This window comes from Falco rusticolus, chromosome 1, assembly GCF_015220075.1.
Source record: "Falco rusticolus isolate bFalRus1 chromosome 1, bFalRus1.pri, whole genome shotgun sequence".
NCBI classification, from domain to species: Eukaryota; Metazoa; Chordata; class Aves; order Falconiformes; family Falconidae; genus Falco; species Falco rusticolus.
The window spans coordinates 1,152,147-1,176,506 of record NC_051187.1 but is presented as its reverse complement, the minus strand read 5'-3'; the positions used below and the strand labels follow the sequence as shown (position 1 = coordinate 1,176,506).

The 24,360-nt window shown below is 51.3% G+C and overlaps 2 protein-coding genes across 5 annotated transcripts in view; both read right to left on the bottom strand.

Annotated features, from left to right (window-relative positions):
* Positions 1-525: 525 nt before the first annotated feature.
* On the bottom strand, positions 526-8,191 carry CHMP6 (charged multivesicular body protein 6). The gene is made up of 8 exons (XM_037403802.1): positions 8,080-8,191; positions 7,648-7,757; positions 6,716-6,803; positions 6,043-6,129; positions 5,862-5,927; positions 5,517-5,597; positions 4,750-4,804; positions 526-3,230 (listed from the first exon to the last, which is right to left on the bottom strand). Exons 1-8 carry the CDS (start codon positions 8,140-8,142, stop codon positions 3,178-3,180), a joined length of 603 nt encoding a protein of 200 aa, XP_037259699.1. The 5' UTR covers positions 8,143-8,191; the 3' UTR covers positions 526-3,177.
* A 1,404-nt stretch (positions 8,192-9,595) lies between these two features.
* RPTOR (regulatory associated protein of MTOR complex 1) overlaps positions 9,596-24,360 on the bottom strand; it is a 159,100-nt gene continuing 144,335 nt past the window's right edge. For all 4 annotated transcript variants that reach the window (XM_037403769.1, XM_037403776.1, XM_037403782.1 and 1 more), the window contains 6 exons: positions 20,253-20,359; positions 17,184-17,311; positions 17,012-17,098; positions 14,318-14,434; positions 13,607-13,736; positions 9,596-12,069 (listed from right to left, as the gene is read on the bottom strand). In XM_037403769.1, the coding sequence (XP_037259666.1) occupies positions 12,001-12,069; positions 13,607-13,736; positions 14,318-14,434; positions 17,012-17,098; positions 17,184-17,311; positions 20,253-20,359 (638 nt within the window). In that variant the 3' untranslated portion in view covers positions 9,596-12,000. The remainder of the gene's footprint in view (positions 12,070-13,606; positions 13,737-14,317; positions 14,435-17,011; positions 17,099-17,183; positions 17,312-20,252; positions 20,360-24,360) is intronic.

The window sequence follows — 24,360 nt, the reverse complement described above, 5'->3', positions numbered from 1 at the left end:
CCAAAAAACCCCAAACCCCGTTAGCTTCATTGCAAAGCCAAGGGCAGGAGAGCTGCCATTCCAAACACTCCCCAACCCCATCTTGGGATGCGGCTCATTACTCCTGCCCCCCAGGAGAGCCCTTTTCCCTTGGAAGCCGTTTCTCCAGGGAGCCCCCAGGCAGCCTGCCCAACACCTGGCTGCGGGTGACAAGGGACAGGCACTCTACCGCAGCACAGGCAGGGGTTGCTCTACTTTTGCAGCCACAATATAACACCCCAGCTCCCTGCAGCACCCCCAGCTCACCTGTATGGGCTCATGGCCGTGCTGGGGCTGCCGAGGCACCGCTGTGCTCGGTTACGGACCAGCCTTCCCAGACCATCCAGGCAAACAGGATTGTTTTTCTATTACACATGGAGCCTGTTCTGAAATTTCCTGCCCACATCTCTCCCAAGACCAGGGAGTAAGAAGGGGAGGGAGGAGGAAGGCAACTCTTGCTCATCCAAAACATTTACTGTGAAAATACAAGGCTGGAAGAGGAGTCGGTGAAACCATTAGAAACAGTTTATTGTTACGGCACACACAGAGGTCACACACCACTCCTGGCTCTTCCTCTCAAGGAGACACAGTACAATCTGTTTCGTGCAGGGATTAGCAGAGGAAGCTGTTGGCAATCTGCTCCAAACTTTCCCGTTAGCTCAGTAAACGGCCTCTTTACTCCGTTAAACGCAAGGAGCTGCGTGAACCTGCTCCGCACTGACCCACTGCCCTGCCCCGGCTTCCACCCCAGCTCCTCGGCTGGCCATCACCGGGACCTGGCACAGCCACGCCACTGCCTGCCCTGGGGATGGGTGGCTCGTGCCTCTCTGGCTGCCAGGACATTCGTGGGAAAGAAATCCGGAGCACAGGGCCTGGGTGCACCCTCCCTCCTCGCCGCCAGCCCCACTGAGCAGTGAGCAGCGTTAAGCACAGCGCCAGCAGCCAAAGCCACGCTACCAGGAAAAGTCCCTTCCTGACCTCATCGGGAGAGTCCAGCGCTCACTCCTATGAATTACAAATTAGATAGGGTAAAATTAAACAAGGCGACAGCAGGCAAGCAACGGACTGAAGGAGCCTTGAAGAAAAAAAAAAACCAAAAAACCATCAACCAACAAACGTTGCACGAAAAATGCTACCGGCACCGCCGTGATGATGAAGACAAGGCGCCCTCTGGTGGAAATAGCGTGCACTGCAGGAGAGCCAGGGCGCTGCACCGAGAGCAACGGCCTGGCCAAGAGGAAAAAAAACGTCACGGGAGTGAGGAAGAGGATGCAGCCCCGGCCCCTCTGCTGGGCGGTGAAAGCTGGCGACAGGTTTGGCTGTTCCGAGCACCGGCGGCAGCAACCGGCCCCCAGCAGAGGCACAAGGGTCGGGTTAAACCCACGCTGCCCACTCCAGGGAGAGCTGCTCGCTGAAGGTGCGCTGGTTAGCGAACACGGGTCCCCTGCTTGCGGGACCCCAGCTTTGTTAACAAAACATTAATTAAGGGACAGAGCGCGGTGGAATTGAGAACAGGGCAACTCCACGGTGCATGCTGCCTTGAAGACACATGCGTGCGGGAGGATGAGGATGCCCCAGCCAGTCTTTGGAACGTAACAAATGGCGACAACACGGGAAGCGTGACTCGAAACCAGAGCGGCTGCTGGCCCATCACCACGTGGAGAGCAGCGCAGTCTCTGGGACTACATATTATTGTCTAGCACCAGATCACGTAACCCCAAAGGCAGTTGCTAGAAGTCTCCAAGGACCCTCTGGTCCTTTTTCTGCTGCCACAGAAACAGGGATTAAGGGTTGTGGCTTCAAGAACATAATAAATAAAGACCTGCAGTGTCCTGAAGAGCATCTGCAAGCTGGCAAGTAAGCTTGCTTCCAAGAACAGCTAAATCTGCCCGCCACCTGGCTGGCCAGGCAGCTTTCCAAACACTTTGTCATCCGTGCCGACCCGAGTGCCCCGCTACACCACGCTAAGCACCAGACCATCCTCCGCAGCACGGAACTGGTCTCCCCTCTCACTACTTATTGAGTAGAGTCTTTGGAGTGTTGATTTAAGCAGCTTCATGCCTCATGTCTGGTACAGAACGAGCCTCACATTTACCCCAGCTTGACCTTTCCTGTCTCCGACCCTTCGAGGAAATATCTAACACGAGCTGACAACTGGAGGCAGAATTGATCTCAGCCCATCTGAACATCGCACAGGTGAACTCTGATGATGGGCATCAGATGACTTGTGGCTCATTACACAGACAGAAGACTCCTTGCTGCAATTTTAAGAGGCTCATTAGATTTCTGTCATCCCAGGTCTTGCTCAGCACCACGGGTTACTGGAGGCAGGCAGGCAGAGCAGGATCTGAATGGGAAGTTACTGACTGCCCAGCCAGAGGCCAGCCCTTCGCCCTGCACAGAGATCGGGCTTTCCCTGCCATGAGCGCCACTGCCAGCAGATGCGAAGACAAGCAATCACTCTGAACTTTGCTCAAATGAAACACCCTTGCACATAAGCCGGTTTTACACAAGACTGACAGGACCGTGCTCAACCCACAGCACAAAGTGTCACTGCCTGCGGAAGCTCAGGCTTGCTGCCCACTCCCAGGCTGCCCACGCCCCTGCAGAGCCTTCGAGTGTGCCAGGCAGGCGATTTACACATGGACAAGAGACAGCGGCAGCCCTGCCACAAACAGGATCAGAAGAGGAAAAGCAAAGGGACCAAGTGGGAAGCGGACACCAGCGCGGTCTGCGAGGCTCCCCAGGGCAGCGGCTCCCCCTCGCCCAGCGCAATGCCCAGGACAGCCCTTTCAAACACACAATCGTTCCGAGTGTGGGACTTCCTGGGGACTCAGCCAGAGCAGAGGCAGATTTACCACTGACATTGAGCCTAAAGAAAGCATTTGGCTTCGGAAGTTTTAGAGTTGTTGTTTAATCCGGAGACAGCGCAGCTGAGTGAGTTTAGAATTTAAGTTACAAAAAAAGAAAGCACTAGAAAATAATCTTGATACAAGAGCAATAATTAGCTGAGGTTCCCCACCCTGCACAGGGAATCCTGCTCCACAATCTGCCCAGCACAGCTGGGATGCTGCCAAGGCATTGCTTGTTCCCAGCATGTGCTGGGATGGCAAACTGTCCTGGGTGAAAGTTATGTGGCGGAATCCCCAGAAGTGGGAGTTAAGATGCTGCAACCAGTTCTGGTTTTGGCCTGTTCTTGATGGGTGATGCTTCTGTGGAAGAAAAAGAAACTTGTTACAGAAACATAGAACGCAAGTAACCTCCAGTCATCTCCTGTGGAAGAACTAGGACTCATTATCCACTCCTCTGTAGAGCAACAAATGCCTGCGCAGCACCTGAACTAAGAGAAGTTCATTATAAATAATTCCACACATCCAGTTTTCCCCTTTTTTAAAAAAACACTTGAGGAGTTAAAAGTTTCAGAACATACCCAACACAACCTTAGTAAGCCGCTAGTCCAGTGACAGAGTTCTAGGGCAGCGAGTGATTTCTCGGAGGGCGGTGGGTGCTCAAGCTTACCCCCCCCCCCTTCGATCTGACAACATGAGTCTCAATGAGGCTCAGCCAGCTGCAGGCAGCAGGGGCAGCTTCTATTTTATCTGACCATCCTGCAGCTGCCTGCATACAGAGATGACATCTGATCTCCCTGTTTACCGGTAAACAAGCACTATAAAAGAAAGCAGCCCTGTCCCCCACATCTTGGGTTTCTCATGGGTAGATTCCACAAGGAGGAAGCTGCTTCTTACAGCTCCTGGTTGCCACAAGCAGGGAAGTCCAGCTTCTGTGGCCCATGATTTGGTGTTCCGTCCCAGGAGATGGACCCTTCACCAGTCAGCCTTCTGGCATCCAGTGAGTACAGCTTGATTTCGCGGGCTGCCTGAAGGGCAGGCTCCACCTTCGGTTCTTCAGCACGGACAGACATCTGGTAACGCTCTGCAAAGACTCCTTCCTCACCAGGCAAGAGGCCAACAGTGCCCACTCGGTCTTTCTGCTTCATGAGCTCTTTCCCATTTCCCTCTCCACACCCAGCTGCACAAACCCTGCCACTGAGGTCTTGGATTGCTCAGGAGCAAACACACGTGTAGCATCAGCTGTGCAGAGCTCGCGCTCCAACAGCCCTGGGATTGTGGGACTCCAGCGGTTCCTCACCCAGCCAGTTCAAAATGACCACTGTTACCTGAAGCAAGGTCACAAGAGCTACGAGTTCTCCTGGACTTCAGTGAAATCCAGTTCTGCGCGGTGTGAATGCAAATAACCACGGTCACAAAAACTGGCCCTGGAGTAGCAGCACGTTGCGATGACACGCAGGGGAGCGGCTTGGGTGCTGTGTGAGAGAAGCCTTGCCTGGGTCAAGCAGAGAGCCAAGGAAAGAGCTCCTCAGGGAACACACACTGGGTGTTTCAAGGCAGCTGGCAGTCTCGCAGCAGGTACAAAGCGTGACTTAAGAACAGGAGATGTAACAAGAAGGAACTCTTCAAGAAGAAGGACTAGATGCCAACCGAACAAAGAGACTAGAGCCCTGGGTCCCCTGATGGTACAGGGTCAGCTGGGTTTGTCTCAGAGCCACGTGGGGGAAGCCTGCACAACCCAGTTCAGCAGGGCTTTAAACCAGTAAGGTTTTATTCCTTCACATTTGCTAGGACAACACTTACAATAGGAGAGGGTTCCAGCTACTGCATGGAACTGAGAAGAAGTATGAGAAGCCAAAGCTGCGGAGCAAAGAAAGTGTACCTGGGATCTTTTCTGGGAGCGGCTCAGAGGGAACTTCTGGAAGCTCCATCTGTTCCTGCAAGAACATTAAAGGTAACACATGACACATACCCCACGTACCAGGCAGCAGTCACAGACCTTGCACCACGGTTTTGTGACTGTCTGGAAGTAATAATGTAAGAGATTTCACACACAAACTGACACCTGCCCCTAGAACTGTGGGAAGTCAGTACAGGCTTCAGTACTGCCCAGTAAATGAGTACAAGGGTGGGTTTGGTTTTTTTTTTTTTTTAATTATGAAGGGAGACTTAATAGGACCCTGTGTTGGCTTTGAGTCTCCTCACATCAATGAAGATCCTCTCCACCTCAGTCTCCACCAGCTGCACGCTTCCTACAGTGAAGCTAAGCTGAGCCCTTGTTTGGAAGAGCCACAGAGCCAGGTGGGGACAATAACACACAGATTTCTGTTATCTGAGCATGATCCAGGACTTTCAGGATCTTCACGTGGTGAAGTGGAATAGATATTCAGTAAGAAGAGAGAGCAACTGACTGTAACAGACACCAAATAAAGTACAACCCTTAAAAGCATCCCATTTAAAAATGACCCTGGTGTGTGGAGCGATTAGCTTGATCTTTGATGACACAATAATTGGGCATAAACAGGTAATATCTTATTCTGCCAGAGATATCGATTAACTACCAAAAGTGGGAAAAAGATAGCTTCTCCCCATCAGAAACAGCTTCCTGAAAATGTGGATTTAAAGCAATTACAAGAACATCAGTCCTACCTGAGTAATAGCATTTAATTCTTCTAGAATGGCATCTTCATCTTCCTCAGTCAGGCTACCAGCCAGTATCTCATCTATTTGCTACAAAAGGAAGGAAAAGACACATTCCAGTCAACAGCGCAGCAGAAGAAGCTCTATGGCCTGTAGCATGGTACACACACATGGGAAAGCAATGGAAACAAGGGGTGAAGGGGTACTCAAGAGCTAACAGAGCTAATCTTTCTGCAGGCAACTGAGATTTAATTCCCAATCTGATTGCTTCTTAAGTAAGACTGGGAACGCAGTGCATATCAGCGAAACTCTGTGAGCAGAGACTGCCTGCCATACAACGCACACAGTACGTACCCTCTGGTACTCCACAGCATCTTGGGTTTCACCTATTATTCTTTCCACTTCTTCTATTGACATAACCTGAAAAAAAAAAGCCAAAATGCATGAGTGAGGTCTGCAGGGAAACAGCTACAAACAGTCAGGACTCTGCCCAGTCCAAGGCAAAAGTGTGCTCAGCTGACTCGGTCATACATACCTGGTGCATTTTGTTCAGACATTCATTGCCTATTTTCAGACCCTCAATGACCTTCATTTCAATCTGAGTGAATTCAATATCCTGAACCTGAAACAGAAAGGAAAAGGGGAAACGTCACAGGCTGTCACATTCCCATTGCCAGCCAGGTACAGACTGCCAAGATCCCCAGAGAAGCTGCGAGGGGAAATCAGTCAAAAGCCCTTTCTCCAGCAGAGGATTAAATTCAGTAGTAAGAAACACGCACACAAAAAGCCTTAGCACAGGCAGCTGCAAAAGCATAGCCAACAGTCTTGAACTCAATTCCTAGCTGACAGTCTAAGCCAAAGCCATAGTTTCCAGGGCTACCCCAGAACAAACACACCTTTTCTGAAATCAAGGCACTGAGGCAAGCCCGAGGAATTTTCTGCGGCATCTGTCCACACTACACCCATTTAACATATAACCTGCACTACAGACTCACAACTCCCCACTTGGTTCTTTAGGTAAGGGTCACGGCATGTGTGCAATTTCAGAGACATCCACCTTCGGACAGAGGACTAAACCCCCAACAGGACTTGACAGTTCAAGTGCAATTCCACACAGTCAAAAGGAACACCCATCTCAGAAACAAAAGACTTATACCAAGCACACACAGCGGACCACTCGCAGCCTACAGTGACCGAGTCTCACTTACCATCCGCTCCAGGTTGCTGATTTGGTTTTCTGTTTTATCTAGAAGTTGCTCTTGGTAACGCTTCTTCTTTAGCAAGAGCATAGCTTTTCTGAAGGAAAACAGGAGGAGGAAAAACTCAATACAGATGAAAGCAAAGAAGCCTAGAGCAGTCACACCAAAGCTGTATTTGTTTTGTGCCTTTTCCATGAGAGGACAAAGCCACGTGCAAATTAAATGACAACTCTGAAATGTTCCTGGGAAGCATACGGATGAGCAAATTAATCATAAGTTTGCTATTTTTTCAGTAGGGCCTGTAGAGTAGGACAAGTGGGAATGGCTTTGAACTGAAAGAGGCAGATGTAGATATTTACTGTGAGGGTGGTGAGGCGCTGGCCCAGGCTGCCCAGAGCAGCTGTGGGTGCCCCATCCCTGGCAGTGTCCAAGGCCAGGCTGGACGGGGCTGGGGGCAATCTGGACTGGTGGGAAGGGTCCTGGCCCATGGCAGGGGCATGGAACTAGATGGTCTTTAAGGTCCCTTCCAACCCAAACCCCTCTCTGATTCTGTGATAATTTCACACCTGAAAGTTTATGTGTATTTGGGCTAGTCATGCTGTAGCAATGTCAAATAAGGTCCTTGTGCAAAAGGCTTGTGATATGCACTGAAAACAAGACACACAAGATGATCACTGAGGCGGCCCCATACGTGCCACCGACACTGCGGTAAAGAACGAGAAGGGCTTTCTGAGGGCCTGTGTAACACCAGCTGCAGCACAGGCAGCTTCCCTCGGGTTTAAGTATAAAACCCTAAACTTATGTTCTGAAAGAAGAACCTGTAGCTGTCTCCACAGCTCCTCGATACCTACAATTCCATAACTTTTCCTTTCCTGGAAAACAGCCCTTCATTTCGCCCTGCGGCCACTGCCAGCCCAGGTGGCACCGGCTCCCCCACTCACTCTTTCCTGCCCTCTCGGAGAAGCTGCCGGGCCAGGGCTCGCTCCCGCTCCAGGTTCAGGCTTATCCGCTTCTGGTACTGCTTCAGCTTGTCCCGCTGCTGCTTCAGTTGCTACAGGGGCGAGAGGGACGGGCACAGGGATAGGTGCAGGGACGGGGAGAGGGCACAGGACACAGGGCCGGGCGCGGGGGTCACAAGCGCAGCCCCGACGACCCCAGCCCCCGCGAAGGGCCCGGCCGCTCCCCGCCGTGCCCCCGGCAGCACAAACACCGGCCCGGTCTCAGCAGCCACCGGGACCCCCCCGACGGCGGGAGCGCGGTCCGGGGCCGGCAGCGGCACCGGCCAGGCCCGCGGCTCTGCCGCTCCCTGCGCGGGGAAAGGCCCGGCCCGGCCCCAGCCCCGCCCCGCGGCGAGGCCTCCCCGCCGCGCTCACCAGCACCGCCTTGTCCTGCTCGGTGACGCGGCTCCGCCGCTTCCGCCCGAAGAGGTTCCCCATGGCCCCTCCGCCGCCGCCGCTGCCCCAGCCCCGGGCGGCGCGGCCGCCCCGCCCCCCCCGCCCCTCGACGGCGGCCGCGCGGGGCCCGGCCCGGCACAACGCGAAGGCGAGCGCGGCGCAACGGCGGACGGGAGCCGCCGGGGGGCGCTGTGGGGGCGCGGAGGGAACGGCCGGGAACGGGCGCGAGCGCACGGCTCGTGAGGGGTGGAGGGGAGGGGGGTATAGAGGATTGGGGTATAGCGAGTACAGGGCGTATCAAGGGCTTATACACCTTATAGGGGGTACAAGGGATGGGAGTGTAGGGGATGGGGGATGGGCGAATAGTGGGATATAGGGGACGGGGGTATAGGGGTCATGGGGAGGGGGATATAGGGGATGGGGCTATAAGGAGGTGTAGGGCGGTATAGGGGAGTGGGTTTGTAGGGGTTGCGGGCCATAGAGGACGGGGGTACGGGGGTGCTGGGGGCAGAGCACGCGGCACTGGTGGCACCGCAGGGGACGCGATGGGGCCGGAACAGCTGCAGGGCTGGAGCGCGGTGACGAACGGAGACCCCCGTCCCACCTGCCCCTGCAGCCGGGGCCGGGCAGACCGGGGCTGCCGCCTCCCCACACCGGGCCCGGGGGTGGGGGCGCGCGTGCTCCGCGGGGTGCACGAGCCTTTCGTCCCCAGGGCGGGAGCCCCGCTCCCGCATCCCGGGAGTTCCCGCTCTCCCTTCCCGTCCCGTTCCACAGCCCAGGCACCCGCAGCGGCCGAAGCCCGCCGCAGCCAACAGGGCCCGCCAGGCAGGGCACGAAACGCCCCTTCCCTGCCCCCGCCTGCCGCCCCCCGCCCGCCCCGCGCCGCCCCCGCCCGAGCACGGTCCGGCCGCTGCCGGCGGCGCCCGCGCCCAGGGACCGGTACCGACGCCCACGGCCGCCAGCGCCGCGGCTGTGCCCAGGGCAGAAATAGCAGAAACGGCAGAACCGAAGCCCGCGAAGGTGCCCGCGGTGCCCCGGCCCCGTCGGCCCCCCGGCCGCCCGTGCCCACCCAGGCGCCCAGCGCTACCGTGGCCGCCACGCCGCGGGGCCACCCGCCGCTTCTCGGTGGCTTTGGTGGTCACCCCGACAGCTCCTGTCCCGGGGGTGCGGCCGGAGGGACCCCGGCCCGCAGGGACCCCAGCACTCCCGCCGGCGGCACCGGGGGGACGCGGGGCCCCGGACGGCGGTGGCGGCGCGGTCGGCCGGCTCGGGCCGCAGTAACGCTCCGGGACCCACAGCGGGAAGCGGGAACGCCGCCGCGCTCAGCAGCAGCGACCCGGGCCCGGCCCCCGGCCCCCCCACGCAGGCAGCCCCCGGGACTGAACCTGGCTCCTGCCCCAGGAAACGATCCTCAGACCCAAAGTGTTTCTGCATTTATTTTTTATTAACCATTTATTTGTCTGTAATTGTTTTACTCTTACATTACAATCGTGTGGTTTTTTTAATATTTTTTTATTTATTTTTGTAAAATAAATAGAGATAAGTGAACTTTTAGGTAGGACGCTCTGGATCCTTGGTTAAACTTCATGATTGAATCTCTGCATCGGACCTGTGCAAACGGCCCACGCATGCTCGGATGAGGCTGAACCGGCCCTTACTGACAAACCCACCCCCCACGCAGGGGCCAGCTGCCCACCATGCACCTTTGCACTTTGCCAGGTGTTTCTTGTTCATTTAATGTATAGACTGATATTAAGTTAAATTTTTTTTTTTTTTTTTAAAGCTGTGTATGTTAATTGGTTACATGTAGATCCCAAACTCTGGCCCCATGCTCGCCGGCCCCCAGCACAGGCAGGGTGCAGGAGATGCGTGTTGCTGGAACAGCATGGGAGCACATCGGGAAGAGGCACAGCTCTCTGTTAGACCATAATTAACTTTTGGTAACTTAAAAGTGGGACTTACAGGTAGTTTTTCTGAAGTTTAAAGCCTTTGATTCATCATCCTGTGAAGTGGCCCTTGACCTCGCTGCTACAGGGGAGGCAGCAAAAGCGCTGTGGGTAAGGACGCAGCGCCCAGCCTTGGGCATCTGCTCCACCTCCACGGTCCAAGCGCCCTGGCCGAAGCCGGCACCCAGACACGAGTACAGCACTTTGCATTCGGCCTCCCCGCAGCGAGCCCGGGATGGCCACCCGGCCACCTCCGTGACCCCCACGTGGTCCCACTTCCTCCACAGGTACAGGGAACAAGATTATCTGGTGTATAAGGAGCAGTGACAGGTCAGACACACTCTGCAGGTGCCATGGCAGAGGTGAACCCTCCACCTGTGCAGGGAGAGAATGTTTCTCACCCCTTCCCTCCTTAGTGTTTCCTTCACTGTCAGCCCCACCGCTGGCAGAGTTTGCTGGGAGCCTGCAGACCCTGTGATAGCAGCTGGAAGAAAAACCGGGAACTTCTGGACTTAGCCTTTGTTGCCGCAGTGATTTTTGCACAGCGCAAGTTCTGTTCTTTGCCAGCTAAATTGCACCTCAGCAGCACTTGAAAGAAACTTGTCCTTTGGCTTTGCCTACCCAGTTCCCACACCCATCTCCAGACCAATCACAGATTTCAAGGGACAGAAACATTCATTACTCGGACATGGAAGGTGTGGAAGATGGAGCAGGCTTTCCCCTAGATAGCTGGGACAAAGCTGTTTTGCTCGAAGCAGGACGACCTGCCGTCTTCCTCCTCTTTAGCGATTCTCTTTTGTGCTCAGACCATGTGTGGTTACGTGCCCAGTGCTGCAGGGACAGACAAGCCGCAGCCACATCCACACAACCTGTGCAGCTGTGTACACACAGCAGCAAGTGTGCAAATTTTCCTAACCATCACTTTGCTGCAAGTGATTGGAGCAAAGAAAGCCTGTGGCTTGACCCTGGAGCCTCCCGCACTGGCTGGGCAGAACTCCCAGGCTACCAAACGTGTTTGTGGAGTTCACTGTGGGCAGAAGGGCAGTGGCTGCAGAAGTAACAGTGACTGAGACACCCCAGACCTTCCCACCCATGAGCGCTGTGTGCTTGCGTGGAAAGTGGTTACGTGAGTGACTTGCTCCGGGCTTGCTGGGATATTAAGAGACATTTGTTCTCTTTCTTCCCTCTTCTTCCTGTATGTGCAGCCTTATGGTATGGTGGCATCCTGCCCTGCTCTTGTCATGTCCTCAAGCCCCTTTCCTCAGGATCTCTGCCTCCCCTTGCCACCAAGTCACCTTCTCTCTTTGCTTCCGCTGGAGAGGATGCTGCAGAGAGGACCAGGTTCATGCAGAGGAGACACTTCCCTGCCTCCCTTGCCCATGCTCAGGCAGCGCAGGAGCACATACGTTGTTCTGCAGAAGGACAGCTCAGGTCTCGCTGCCCTGTCAGAGGAATTACTGTTTGGCACGGGGTAGGCAGCAGCTGGAGGGGTCCCGTGGTCCGGTCAAATGCACAGAGCTGTAGGTGAGTCCTGACTTCAGTCCTTAAAGCAACCTACGCTCCAGCAAAACAAAGAAACAAAGACTAAAACAGAAAGCCCTTTTTTCAAGGGTATTGCCTCCTCCGGTCTTTCCAAGCTCAGGAGCCGTGTTTCTAACAGAGAAGCCAACCACTGGAAATAAAAATAAAATGTTCCTTTTCTGTAGCTTTTAGAGGATATAGCTGGAAAACAAATAAACAAACAAACAAACACCCCCAACCAAACAAAGGAGATTGTCTCTCTTCCCCTTGTCAAAATCATCAGTAGCTAAGTCAGAAAAAAAATGTTCAAGTTATGGGTTGCAGCAGCAGCCAACACTAAACATTCAAGTCGATAATTTCACTATGTACATTATGGGTGAGACACGGCCCTGCCCGCTGGGACTCCCTTCTCCGGTGCCGCTGCCACGAGCCGTTATCTGATCCGCTTCTCCACTGAGTACACCGAGATGTAGTAGTCATTGCTTCCGACTGCCAGATGAGGCTGCGGGAAGAGCAGATCGGGGATAAACGTACAGGTGTCATGCGGTAAAGAGAGGCACACCACAGGCAAAAGGGTAACGGTCGACATTTCCAGCAGGAACGCCCAGATGCTCGAAGGCTCTTAAGTGCATCTGCCAATGCAGCTCTGACGACATTTCTGCCAGCACCTACATCATCCCAGGGAGTTATATGCCCATTTCAGCCAGAGGGAAAAATTATGGCAACTATTAGTTGCCAACTGCTAACATAATTTTTCTAAATGACTGCAAAACTGCTAGTTAGGAACAGTTGCCTGGACTGAAAATTAGCATTCCCTCCGCTGTGAGGCCCGGAACAACCCCAGCCGTGAAGACCTGGGCTGGACAGAGCTCCATTTCTTGGCTTATTTAAAGAGCAGAATGTTTCAAATAATTGGCCACTTCTTTCTCCATCCCCCAAACTGTAGGACAGCAAAACCGCTCTTTAGCTTTTTGCAAAGCGGCTTTTCACAGCCGAGGAGATGAGCCTTCCTTTAACCTGGCCATCTCCAGGATGCAAAATGCACATAACCCAGGCGGGAGAACGGCATTCCCCAACCCCCCCACCCCCTTGCTAATAAAACAAATCATCACAGGGCAGCACAGCTCTTCCCTCCTCTCCTCTAGGCCCTTTACCGTTCCCACTGCTCTTTCCCATTACATGTCAAATATTTGTGCTCTGATTCGCAGGTTTCTAAAATAACCCTCCGTCTAAATGCCACCTTTAACCTTCTGCTGTTTTTCCTATCTATGCACATTGTTTTCTTAGGCTTTCGGTCTCCTTCATTTATTCGTGTCTCTGGGTGAGCCACGGTCCCTAATGCAGATGGGCACCTGCCTCCTAATTAAGTAGCAACCAGATTCTCTCTCTGACAACTACTGCAGAGCCACCTCAGCTGTGACACATTCTGAATTCTCCTCTTTGCTCTGATTCTTTCTAGATTTTAGCAGCTTATGCCTTTAATTTTTGCAGTTCTCTCATTTTTCTGATGTGCAGTTTTTCTACTGCACAGCGTTAGGTCTTCCCAAACCCTTACGTAAGGCGGTGGAAAAGCAGCCCCAGAGACTCAGAGGGCAAGCCTACCGTCTGCAAGAGAAGCGGCACGGAATAAATAAGTACAGAGAATTCTGCATGCTGGAAGTGAGAGGCTGCACCTTTCCAGTCAGCTCCTGGCAAATTCACCTTGGACAACTTCTGTGGCAAGAACTACAGAGCTGAGCCAGGCTGCAGCCCCAAAGCGATGGGGAGAAACGGGGACAGCCTATTGAGTCGATCTGCAAGTGAGAAGGGCTCAGCCACTGGGATTCCTGCCCCAGCCTCAGGTGCACAGCATAAAGCAGTGGCATTGCCAGCTTGGTTGTCTGTGACCCACAAGCACTGAGGACCCGGGCCACGAGTCAGGCTCAAAGCATCCTCACAGCCCCCTAAGGCTGTGCTAGAGGTGTCTGCTCCTTCCTCTTTTCCAACACAGACATAACTACAAAATGCAAATTCCAACATCCAAAAGAGAGAATACAGACCCAGTGAGGATGGAAAGCCAGGCAGCTGATGGCTCCAACTCTTTGCCCCATAAAACCATCGTAGTATTTAATATTGTTGATCAGCTCCCCGTTTCCATTGTAGATTGCAGTGAACTGATTCATTGAGCCACTGGAAGGGAATCAAGAGAACGCAGTGTCACCGAGAAAGCTGTGGTACCAACAACATCACTGCCTGCAGCCCCCTTTCCAGCTGTGCTGACGTGAGCTGTGGGCAATGAGTTCTTGGAAGTGGGGGGACCGACTTTAACTGCACTGTGGCAACCTCAGTGCAGAGAGATTTACAGAAAGGTGGGAACCACAGTGACCTGTTACGCCGAGACATAAAAGCCTGAAAAGCTGATGCACCCACAGACTGAAAGTGGATCCACCAACAACCTCTAGGACATGGGGCTGTGGAGCAGTGGCTGGTCCCCACTCAGAGCCCACAGATACATGTGCTGACTCTGAACAGGGATCTGACACAGGAGTGTAAGACTGTACACCATCCCTCCAAGCCACCAGTGCACAGTTTTCACTAACGCCTGTGCAAGGGACAAAATTCCTGAGCTGCAGACATGGGAAAGAAGCTGCACTGTTCGTGGTGAGGTTCAAACAAACAACAAAACCAACACAACTCCGCAAATGATGCTTGCAGAGACAAACTGTCCTCTCTGTCCATTCTGGGATGCAAGAGATGAAACTAGAACTTACCATGCAAAGAGGTTGGCTTGTGGGTGAATGTCAAGGGCTGTCAGCCCTTTGACTATCTGAAGGACCTTCATGGACTCTGGCATCCGGGGGTCAAAGAACCGCACGTCTCCATTTACACTGCCAAAACATGAGTTTCACAACGTCAGGCTGTACCCAAACCCGATCCTAAAGCCCAGGAAATCAAGCCGTATGTCTGTCTGTGAGCTTACCACCTCCATCAGAAAATTAGGATGGAGAAGACATGCACGGCTAAATCCCCACTGATGTCACTTATATTTGGTATCACCCACAATGCATTAAGTACTGTGCAAAAAGCTCTGCCCTCAGGAGTGATCCATCATTACTTTTATCGCTTACAGCTCATTGCTGAGTATAAGTGTCTTTACTGTTATGTCATACTCAACACACCAAGCTGCATGTCAGACCCAAATTTCTTCTCCTTTTCACAGTAGGATATTGTATTAGAAAACTCTAACCAGATGGGATCTGCTATTTCCATCCATTACACCAAATGTCTGGACACAGATGCACACGTCCTCACTGTCCAAAGTACTCTGTGGACCAGGCGTAACAAACCCTGCTAATGCTCTGGTGACGTGTCAATCCTATTAATGACTTTATCAGGGAAGAGAGAATGAGAAAAGCAATAGTGGCAGTGGCAAAATACTGTGCTTAGTAGTAGACTGGGACTTTTCAAACAGAAACGATTTGTTTCTGTTATGTGATGTCCCTGAAATACATCGGCAGAATCATGTCTGTTAGATGTGAAGAGGGGGCATCTTCTCCTACAGGCAGGGGACCAAGGACTGAGGACTTTGCTATGGAACACCCACTCTTCTGGGCTCCTTGTAAGAGACCGTCAGTTGGCGCAGAGACAGACAAACAGAAAAATCTCTTACAGAAATGAAATTAAAAATCAACTCATCTGATCTTATTCTGCTGGCAGCAGAAATAAGGCTTTTGGCACCACAACTTTTAAAGAGTTATTTTTTCCAAGTCACTGATGGCCATAAAACTGTGAATTGCCCTACAGAGTTAAGAACAACGAAAGCATTAAGAAGCATGTTACCTTCAGTTTCTTTACCTCTGGAATATCTGATCGCGATCAAAAGGCTGTTATACAGAATTACTTATATCATTATAAGAAACTCCAACTCCAGATGTCACGTAATTAAATTCAAGACAAATTAAACCTGAGGTTGATTTAGATTCTAAAGACTAGATAGAAAGACTGTTTGAGAAAGATCAAATATACAGTAAATTCATTTAAAGCTTTATAAGACTTGAAAATGGTTCTGAATGTATTGGAAGACCACGCAAGAGCTTTAAAAAGCAAGTCAAGTTCTGTGATGAGTAACTACATGGGCAAACACATCCCAGCGGAGCAACAGCAGGCAACAAGTCAACAGCAGCGAAGCTGCTCAACCAGAACATTCAGAGGGTGTTCAAGGACCTTTCCCAGTGGCGCCGTGCAGACCTGCTGGCTAACGAGAAGCCCCGCGGCGGCACCAGCACGCAGACCAACGTGGCTGAGCACAGTGGCGTGGGGAACCAGCACGGGGCAATGGGGAGTTGCAGGTGCTGGCTCCATCACCAGCCCTGTCCCACAGACTCCTGCCTCCACCGAGGCTCAGCGACCCGCTCCACAAGCAGTGCAGTGCCTGTGAGTTTTTCAGGAAATAGTTACACCGAGACCCCGCTATGTCCTAACATTTGGGTTTCTTTGGATCTTGCTGTCAACTGAAGAGAGTGAAGTGGGAGAAATCAAAAGCTAGGTGGCTTGTCTCAACAAACCGAGTTCCTCTGGGATGAGACCAGACCTGTCTTTTGAAGCACATTTTCTCCTACCTCTTCAATCCCAAGAGAAAGCACCACATGCTGAGAAGGGCACCGAGGAGAGGGGAAAAACAAGCCCTCAGACCCAGCCGGCCAAGCAGACAGGCCTGACCCCTGGGATTGCTGAAGGAGATTACAGAAAGGGAGATTAAAAACTGTAATATGTGAGCTCGACAAATCTGGTAGCTGCATCACATAATCCCCTTTCTGAAAATCTTAATACATTTTTGCTGGCCCATCTCCCACCTCAGGAATGTTCTGAATCCCAGAAAATTATGTTTTGTTTCCATTTTGTAATCAAGAAAGAGAGCCTCTTTGTGTGCAAACAGTGGCTTTGTGACAATAAATTATATTCTGCTGTTCTTTAATGGCCAAATAAGTATATGCTGCTCTCTCTGCAGTATTTACCAGGCAGCAGAAATGGATTTATGTGTAGAAAATTGCTAGACAGCAAAGTAATCCTGCACAGCAATATGCCCAACAGATGCAACAGCAACCTTCCTTCTCTTGTTCTCTCTCAAATGACCCCACGGAGATGTTGGCAATAAAGAACAACCACCATAAGATATACTATATCTAGCTTAGGTTTCTGGTTCACTCGATTCCTCCCTCACATGCCTCGTGACAGTGATTTCAGCAGATGCCTTCTTGTTTACTCTCAAACCACGCTAACAGGCTTCCAAGGAAAGCTTCAAGTTTCTTTTTGCCTTCTCTCCATCAAGTTTGGAGCAGGAGTTAATTACTAAAGCAAATGTCAAACTAAAGAGCTTTACCCTCTTAGCTCTTGAAAAAACAGAGGCAGAATTTAAATACAAAAATAAAGTGTGTTGAAGCGAAAACAGCTCAAACCTCTCTTACCTGACGCTCATGATATTGCCTTCGGGATGTTTCTGCAAGTACGCTTTCACCACCCAGGCTGTGTGCTCCCGGTAGGTCATGACACGGCTGAGGAGCAAGCAGAGAAATGTTTTGAAGGGGAGGAGGAGGAAACACGAGGATCCCACCGAGCCTGGGAAGGACGGGCAGTTACCATTCACTCAGAGCCATCCTCCTGTCAAACACGCGGATGGAGCCATCACCCAGCCCTGCCACAATTAACGAACGATGAGAATCACACGAGAGGCTGGTCACACAGCTGTCAGCTCCAGTGGGGATATCCTGAGGAGAAAGCACACAAAAGCCAAGCTGAGACCACGACAAGTCTTCAAGTCACGACAGTCAAGGTCCTAAACCAGAAGGACCCAACGTCCTCCCCCGCTTCCTTTCCCCATTCTGTCACTCAGAACGCTACGGCACTACATTGGTGTGACACTTTCCTTTGGGCTCTCTGGATGCCACCAGGGACAAGGGGGTGGTGACTCGGGATGATGGCCATTGCTGCTGCCCTGTGCTGAGCCACATGTCCCACAGTTCAGCCCAAAGAGCCAGGCCCCGAGGAGGAATTTCCAGCAAAACCAGCTTTTGCAAATCACTCAGCTTTATATGCCCAGATGAAGACAAGGTCGGTTTTGGGAAGGAAGAATCAATACTATTCTCTACTAGGAATATCTAACTAGTTAAAATAAATGGCCAGAGGAGTTATTTCTCCATAAACGATCTCTGTTGCGTACAAGTTGTAAATGCCATAGGAATGGCAGGATGGACAGTATCTGTTTGAAGAAGAGTCACCTAAGACAAACATACCTGTAGAAAGCAAAACCTCATATATCTAACACCACATATAAAGCCAAACATATAGTATGCCATAGGTAATAGCACCCACGCAAAAAAGAGGCACAACAAAGCTGCAGGGTGTTAGGTACAAAGCTGCAAGGTATTAACCCTTTTTATGCATCGTATCAACACCTGAGTGAGTTCTAGGAAGTTACTTAAATGCCCTGCATAAAATAAGCTTTTTTTTTTTTTTTTTTTTCCTGCCTGTACCAGACAAAGAAACGTATCTGGCCCCTGGAAACCATAACATGATTTTGCCAGAAGGCAGTTCCCTCTACCCAGAATGGCTCCAGTTATCACTAATGAAGTCCATTTCTTTCTGTTTCTTTTTATTTTCTTTTTTAAACACTTGGCGCTCTTCCTCCTTTTGTCCTCAGGATCGCGGCTGCACTTGTGCGGTGGCTGCTGGCCGTCGCAGTCCGGCCAGGCGAAGCAGGCTGCGGCTGGAGAGCCTGAGCGTGACCTTCCCCCGCACCAGGCAGCCGCGGCAGCAAGCGGCAGTGACACAGCCCTGGGCTCTTCAGCAGCGTCAGTGTGACACGCAAGCCTTTGACAACACGGTGAGCTGCTGACTACACTGCTGGAGAACCACTTACGCAAGATAACGCGAGCCAGCGCCGTGCCACCTACCGGTGCCTGCTCTAGGACATGTAACGAGGAGATCCAGGTTACCTCATCAGACACCAGATACTGTGCGTAGTAAGACAAGTGACACAGAAAACAGAGGCTGGAGCTTGCGAGGACAGCTATGCTGGGAATACGGGGTGCCCCCTTACTCTAACGCTGCTACTTTCCCCCTTTTTACATGCTGTTAGCAAAAGAATTGCTTGGAATAATAGCTCCGCCTGTTATGAGGAAAAACATTTTCAATCACAACAGGTAAAAAAGCTAAGCAGCACGGAAAAAGTAGGATAACAATCAGGAGACACTTTAGAGCTGCGTTAGCTAACGTCACAGTTCAGTGCTATTTTTGGTTCCGTTCACCTTCCCCAGCCTCAGCCGCGCGGAGCTGCTGGCTGGAGGCACCAGCCTTGGGGCTGCTCCAGCTGCCGGACCCAGGTCCTGCCTGTGAAGCAGGAGCAACCAGCAAAGTGAAAATGAAGCACTTGTTTCTTCAGCGACATCCCAAGTGCTTCCAGAGGTACGCTTTCTGTAGTTCAAAGAGTGGGAAGGCACCTTTATGAGCTTGGATGACATAGCTTTGCTGCTCTTTGTGCTGAATTTCACTTTTCCACTGTTCCTGAGTCAGGAAGTTCCAATCACTTCAATTTCAACACAACCAATCTTTGCAATTAAAAAAGAAACAACATGTTTTCAGATACTTTCAGTGCAATCGTTAATCATCCCAATTTAAAAGATTTTCACCCCCTAATTTTGCTGTTCCCTAATTTACAAAGAAAAAAAAAAGAAAGTAATTAAGATTAACATAGGCTTAATTATTCTGCATTGCAGGGTCGAAGTGTCATAATTAATGTTCATCCAAGGGTAATTAATTTCGAGAAGCTTTGAAAACCAGATTTCCTTTTTTCTCCAGCATGGTGACTCCATTCTCACAGACTAGCTGCTTCTCCTTATAATTTGTGAGAAACTTTCACTTGATTACGACCGACAGGCGCGCCTGCAGCTCCTCCTTGCTGCTGCAGCATGCAGTGGTGCACAGGCGTGACTGCTGTCAGCGGGGAGCTGCGGACCCCGAGTGCCCCGGGAGGCACCGGAATGCCGCAGGGGCACAGCAGGTCACCGGCACCTCCATCCTTTGTCACCTGGGCCAATGCGGGGCCAACTGACCCGAGTCAGGCTGGCCCAGGCCAGCAGCAGTCGCAGGGCTGCGTGCCACCAGGGCACGGCCAGGCAGTGCCTGTGTCCCTGTCCTGCCGAGCACCCGGGTGCCGATGGGGAGCGGATGGGGCAGCTATGGGGGTGCTCCCCTCCCCGCGCGGGTGCAACTTTCCCAAAAGCTTCTCCGGCTGGCAGCCACGGGCGCAACGCTGGTCTGCAGTTAGCTCTGGCTGCCTACCAGGGGAGCAGGGGTGGTGGCGGTGAGTCCGAATGCTCCACTGCCAACCCACCTCACCGCTGTATTTCCTCAAGAATTTTTACTCTATTTCAATTACGTGCTAATTAGGAAATCCTATCTGCATCCTGGTGCCTGCCTCTGGATTTCACAGCCTCACCTCTCCCAAATGCTGCTGCACAGCTTCCAAGACAGACCTGACAGACCAAGTCTGTGCATGTTTTTGTGTATCTGAGGGGGGAGCAGCAGCTCCAGAGCCTGTCAGCTCTTCACAGCACAGTTCCCGGTGCTCCGGCCATGTGTGGGGTAACCCGCTGCCCGGGATGTGCTGTGGGAGGGGAACAGTGAGCGGGACGAACACGCAGCTGTTACCTGCACTTTCATTTCCCGATCCGTGTCCCAGATCCGGATTATCCTCACATCTCCCGATGTCATCAGGAGCCCGGTTTCTTGTTCCCAGTCAACCACCATTCCTGCTCCTAAGAAAAAACACAAGCAGGGTGTGCAAATTACTCTCCACATCAGCGCAGGTGGAGCTGTGCTAATTAGCACACCACCTTCTGTGACCTCATGTGACAGAAACCGTTATTATTAAGGAAATGTAAAATTACAGGCACACACATCCATACATCCTCCAAATGGGATCAAATCAGCTGGGCCTGGATTTGAGTCCAAAATACACCTTTGACCCCTTGCTTAGCTTAAGGGCTTAGAAAAGCTGAGGCGCAGCTGGCCCCTCGGGCAGGTGAATGTGGCAGCATCCCTGGACGGCTGAGCTGCTGTGGACTTCCAAGGGGGGTCTTAATAAATTATCCACCACTTTGAGAACACCAGATAAAATGGTGATGGAAGCAGACTAAACTGGTGACAACACACAGAGCAAGACCTGTGAGCCTCTGGATTACCGCGACTCCTCATTCTAATAGGAATACGTGGCTGAGGGGAGATGCTTCTAAACAAGGAACAGCGAAGTCATTGCTGCAAGACACTGAATTAAACAGCTTGGTAGGACAGAAACCAATTTGCTACACAGACAGATAAGGAGAGGAGCATTCTGCAATTACACTAGCTAAAACACGTTTACGAGAGCTTTTGCTCCTCATCTTTGGGGGCATAAACTGATTGCTAGGTGAAGCTTAGAAAAACATCCCATCCATGCTGTAAGAGCATTACAAGGGATTTTCCATCCCCAAAACGCCTGACATGTGCACTTGCCTACAGACAGGTTGCTGGGCTGTATGAACTTTGCCGGTATGACAATTTCCAGAGAAGAATAAATGTATGTCACCTCCTTTCCCAGCTGGAGGAATTAAATGTCCAAAAGCCATCGAGTGAGCCAGCTCTCCTAAGCACAGAGCCACACAAGCATCAGAACAAACCAGAGACTGGGGTTTGGGAAATAGCTGGTAATGAAACCCCCGATTTGGCAGGGGACGTCTCTGAGGAACAATTCTTGTACATTTAATTAGAAGGGAGTTCTTTGTACCTGTGTGCCGCCTACACTGTACAGAAACGCTTTGCTTAGAGCAGAGGCTGACCAACCCCAAAGCTATGGGTTTTCCCTGGAGACTCTCATTCATACATTACAACACAAACAAAACCCCCAGGAGCACTGCACGAGGGAACCAGACCAGAACTCCGCTTTTTGTCTTTGTTTTCATCTCCTCGGGCAGGCCTCTCCCCTTGGCAGAAGCAGCATCCTTGCCTTGCAGAGCAGCATTTTGCCCCCTCATCCACGCCAAACACTGTGGTGCTGAGCAGCCTTTTATCACACACGAACCCAGAGCCAGGCAGCGCTCTGCAATGCACCAGGGCTGCAGGCTGCTGCTCCGAGCCATTTGCAGCCGTCTTCAGTGGGATCCCTGTCTCGCTTGTCCAGAAGGTACAAATGTGATTTTGTCTCGATTTACTGCTAGGAATTAGCCCCAGCAGGAAATTTAAACCTACCTCAACATGCTCTTGGTCACCAAAGGGCCATAAGTACTTTTTACCGGACCGAACACTTTTACAAAGGGCACAAAGGAAACAACAGAGGTATCCTACAAACACACAGTTTTCTTCAAAGATGATGAAACGACCTTGTTTTGCACAGATCCAGATAAAACATTTTACTCATCTCCCCTTCCTAAGCATTGCATCCAAGCCGCTTCCTGATCTTGCTGCATACCACTGAGGAGATTAGTGACGTTTATTGACAGTCTGTCATCTTACTGCAGGAAATTTGGGACTCTCAGCTAAGCTGAGAGCTTGTATCTTTATCTTGCGAGTCAAATTGATTGTTGCTTCAGATTGCCTGGCAACTGAGAGGGCTGCTAGGGATCCAAGGCAAACAAGCAGGCAGTGATTTAGATGATAAACATCACTGAAGCATTTTCATTTGTCATCTTGTTTATGGCCCATGTGACAAGATAAACCTGGCAGGCTGAGACAGATATCGCCATTACCATCACTGATGGAGTTAAGTAGGCAATGTGCTCTTAGGCGGTTTTAAAGCTCCCGATTTTCCAGTTACATTCCCTAGTTTGAAGACAATGTTTTTCTTCAGTCTGATGGGTAGCAAGTCCCCAGCCTGTGGTGGTTCCAGGTGTCTTCTCTATGGAGGGGATAGAGACGGTGAATTTGGAGCAGTGACTGGCGCTTATCTTGGTGTACCTGTCAGGAAATTAAGCGCTGAAGATATGCAGCGATGGCGTCGCAATGGCTAGGGAAAGCTTCACCGAGGAAAGAAGCTCCAGAACTGTTTCCCTTCACGTGAAACGGCACTGAGAGCTCCCACGAGAGAGCACCAGCCAGAAAGAAGGGCTCGCCCCGAAGCAGGAGCTGACAGAGAGCCCAGGGGCAGAAGGACAGGAGGGAGGTGATGCTGCTGCGCGGTGTGGCTCGCGGTCTTCCAAGCAGTCAGTGCAGCTCCTGCTGTTCTTATAAAACTTAAATAGTCCCTGTAAGCGAGAACCCCTGCCCGCCAGAAGAGAGAAGGGCAGCATTTTGATCATCCCATAACGAGGGATCGTCCCTTTCTTCTGTCAGCCACCTTATTCTCGCAGAAAAACACACAATATCGCTGCTGTTGTTTCTCACGCACAGTGCTCGCGGGCGGCTGCAGCAGCCTCAGGGTACACGATGCTCATATTGCACCACACAACACGGGCGCCAGAAATAACGGAGTATTTGCATAAAAGCCGCGGTTGAGGAGAACTCCTGGCACCTTCTTGCTGGGAGATGGGGCTGGCTCCACCTGCAGCTGAACAGTGGCAGGTCCTGGCTGCAGGGGACGATGCCGAGCACCAGCCTGGGGGGCTCTGCTCCCGCTGCAGCCCAGGCAACGCCATGTCAAAGAAGCAGGTGAAGGAAAGGGGACCCCAGGATGCAACTGGGAATACTAAACCAGAATTCAAATGTGTTTGAAAAGAAGAAAAGCCTTTGTACATAAATTTAAGTCGTACACAAGGGAAGGAAAGCTTCCTCTGGCTGCAAAATGTTAAATTCAAAGATGACGCTCCCAGTACAAGCTGAGACCTAAATAGCTGAACTATTTCTATGGAAGAGCAAAAGTTTTTAGGGTACAAATGATACAGTACTGGCTCGTGTTTATATGTTAAATTCCTAGTATTTTGGGATGAGAAGCAAACGTGGGACTTAACACTAATTATCATTTCCTTTTTAATTAACAGAGGTCCTTCTCCAGGATGTTACAACTGAGACTGCAGCTCACCTGCTGGGTTTTGGCTTGCACGTCTGGCATCTAAGATGCTTCTCAGCCTCATTCTGGCAAAAAGGTAATGTCCTCTGCAAACCTGTGCCACCTCCGCTCCCCCCTGGGCCACTGAGCCAGGTTTTACATTACCTGCCCCACTGTGTCCAAGCTCCCACCTACCTACAGAAACAGTAAACAGTGGCAATGCTGTGACACCAATGCAACTATCGGATAAAGACCAGCAGTGAAACTGTGGTTCCCTCAGAAGCCAAGGAACTGCAGAAACGGGCATCCTAGCAATACACTTCTAATGCATCATTAGCTAAGATTGCAGTTTTCCCATAAGGAACATTATGTTCCCAGATAATGAGCAAAAAATCTTCCACAGCTCAGGAAAAGAAATTTTTAAAGGTTTGTGGTGGTTTTTGTTTGTTTGCTTGCTTTTGTTGTTGTTTGAGTCTTTTAACACAAGTACTTGCAATTCTGTATGAGGTGAGTTTATGTACGAGGCAACACATACCAACAGGCATTCTGCAAGCTGTAACTTTCTATGGCTGTTCCCCCAGGATTCCCCCTGAGCAACAGATATTTGTCTGGATGGGATAGCTCTTTGTATAAATTTCAATAAATAACACTGGTGTTGAAAGCAGCTGCATTCTGAGTGTCTGCACTTACTTTTAACGTCACTGGAACGTGGCCAACCTGTACTTGGCATTTCAATGAAATCAGGAATACCTATATAGAACACAACATAAAAGCATCTCGGATTCTGACTGGTGATTTTTT

What these genes read in the sequence shown, in the direction of transcription:
- CHMP6 (XM_037403802.1), bottom strand. Translation starts at nt 8,142, where the DNA reads ATGGGGAACCTCTTCGGGCGGAAGCGGCGGAGCCGCGTCACCGAGCAG. An exon ending in AGCAGGACAAGGCGGTGCTG is followed by an intron (nt 7,758 to 8,079) that starts GTGAGCGCGGCG and finishes TCGCCCCTGTAG; the next exon opens with CAACTGAAGCAGCAGCGGGA. An exon ending in GCTCCCAGAAAAGATCCCAG is followed by an intron (nt 3,231 to 4,749) that starts GTACACTTTCTT and finishes TTTCTTCCACAG; the next exon opens with AAGCATCACCCATCAAGAAC.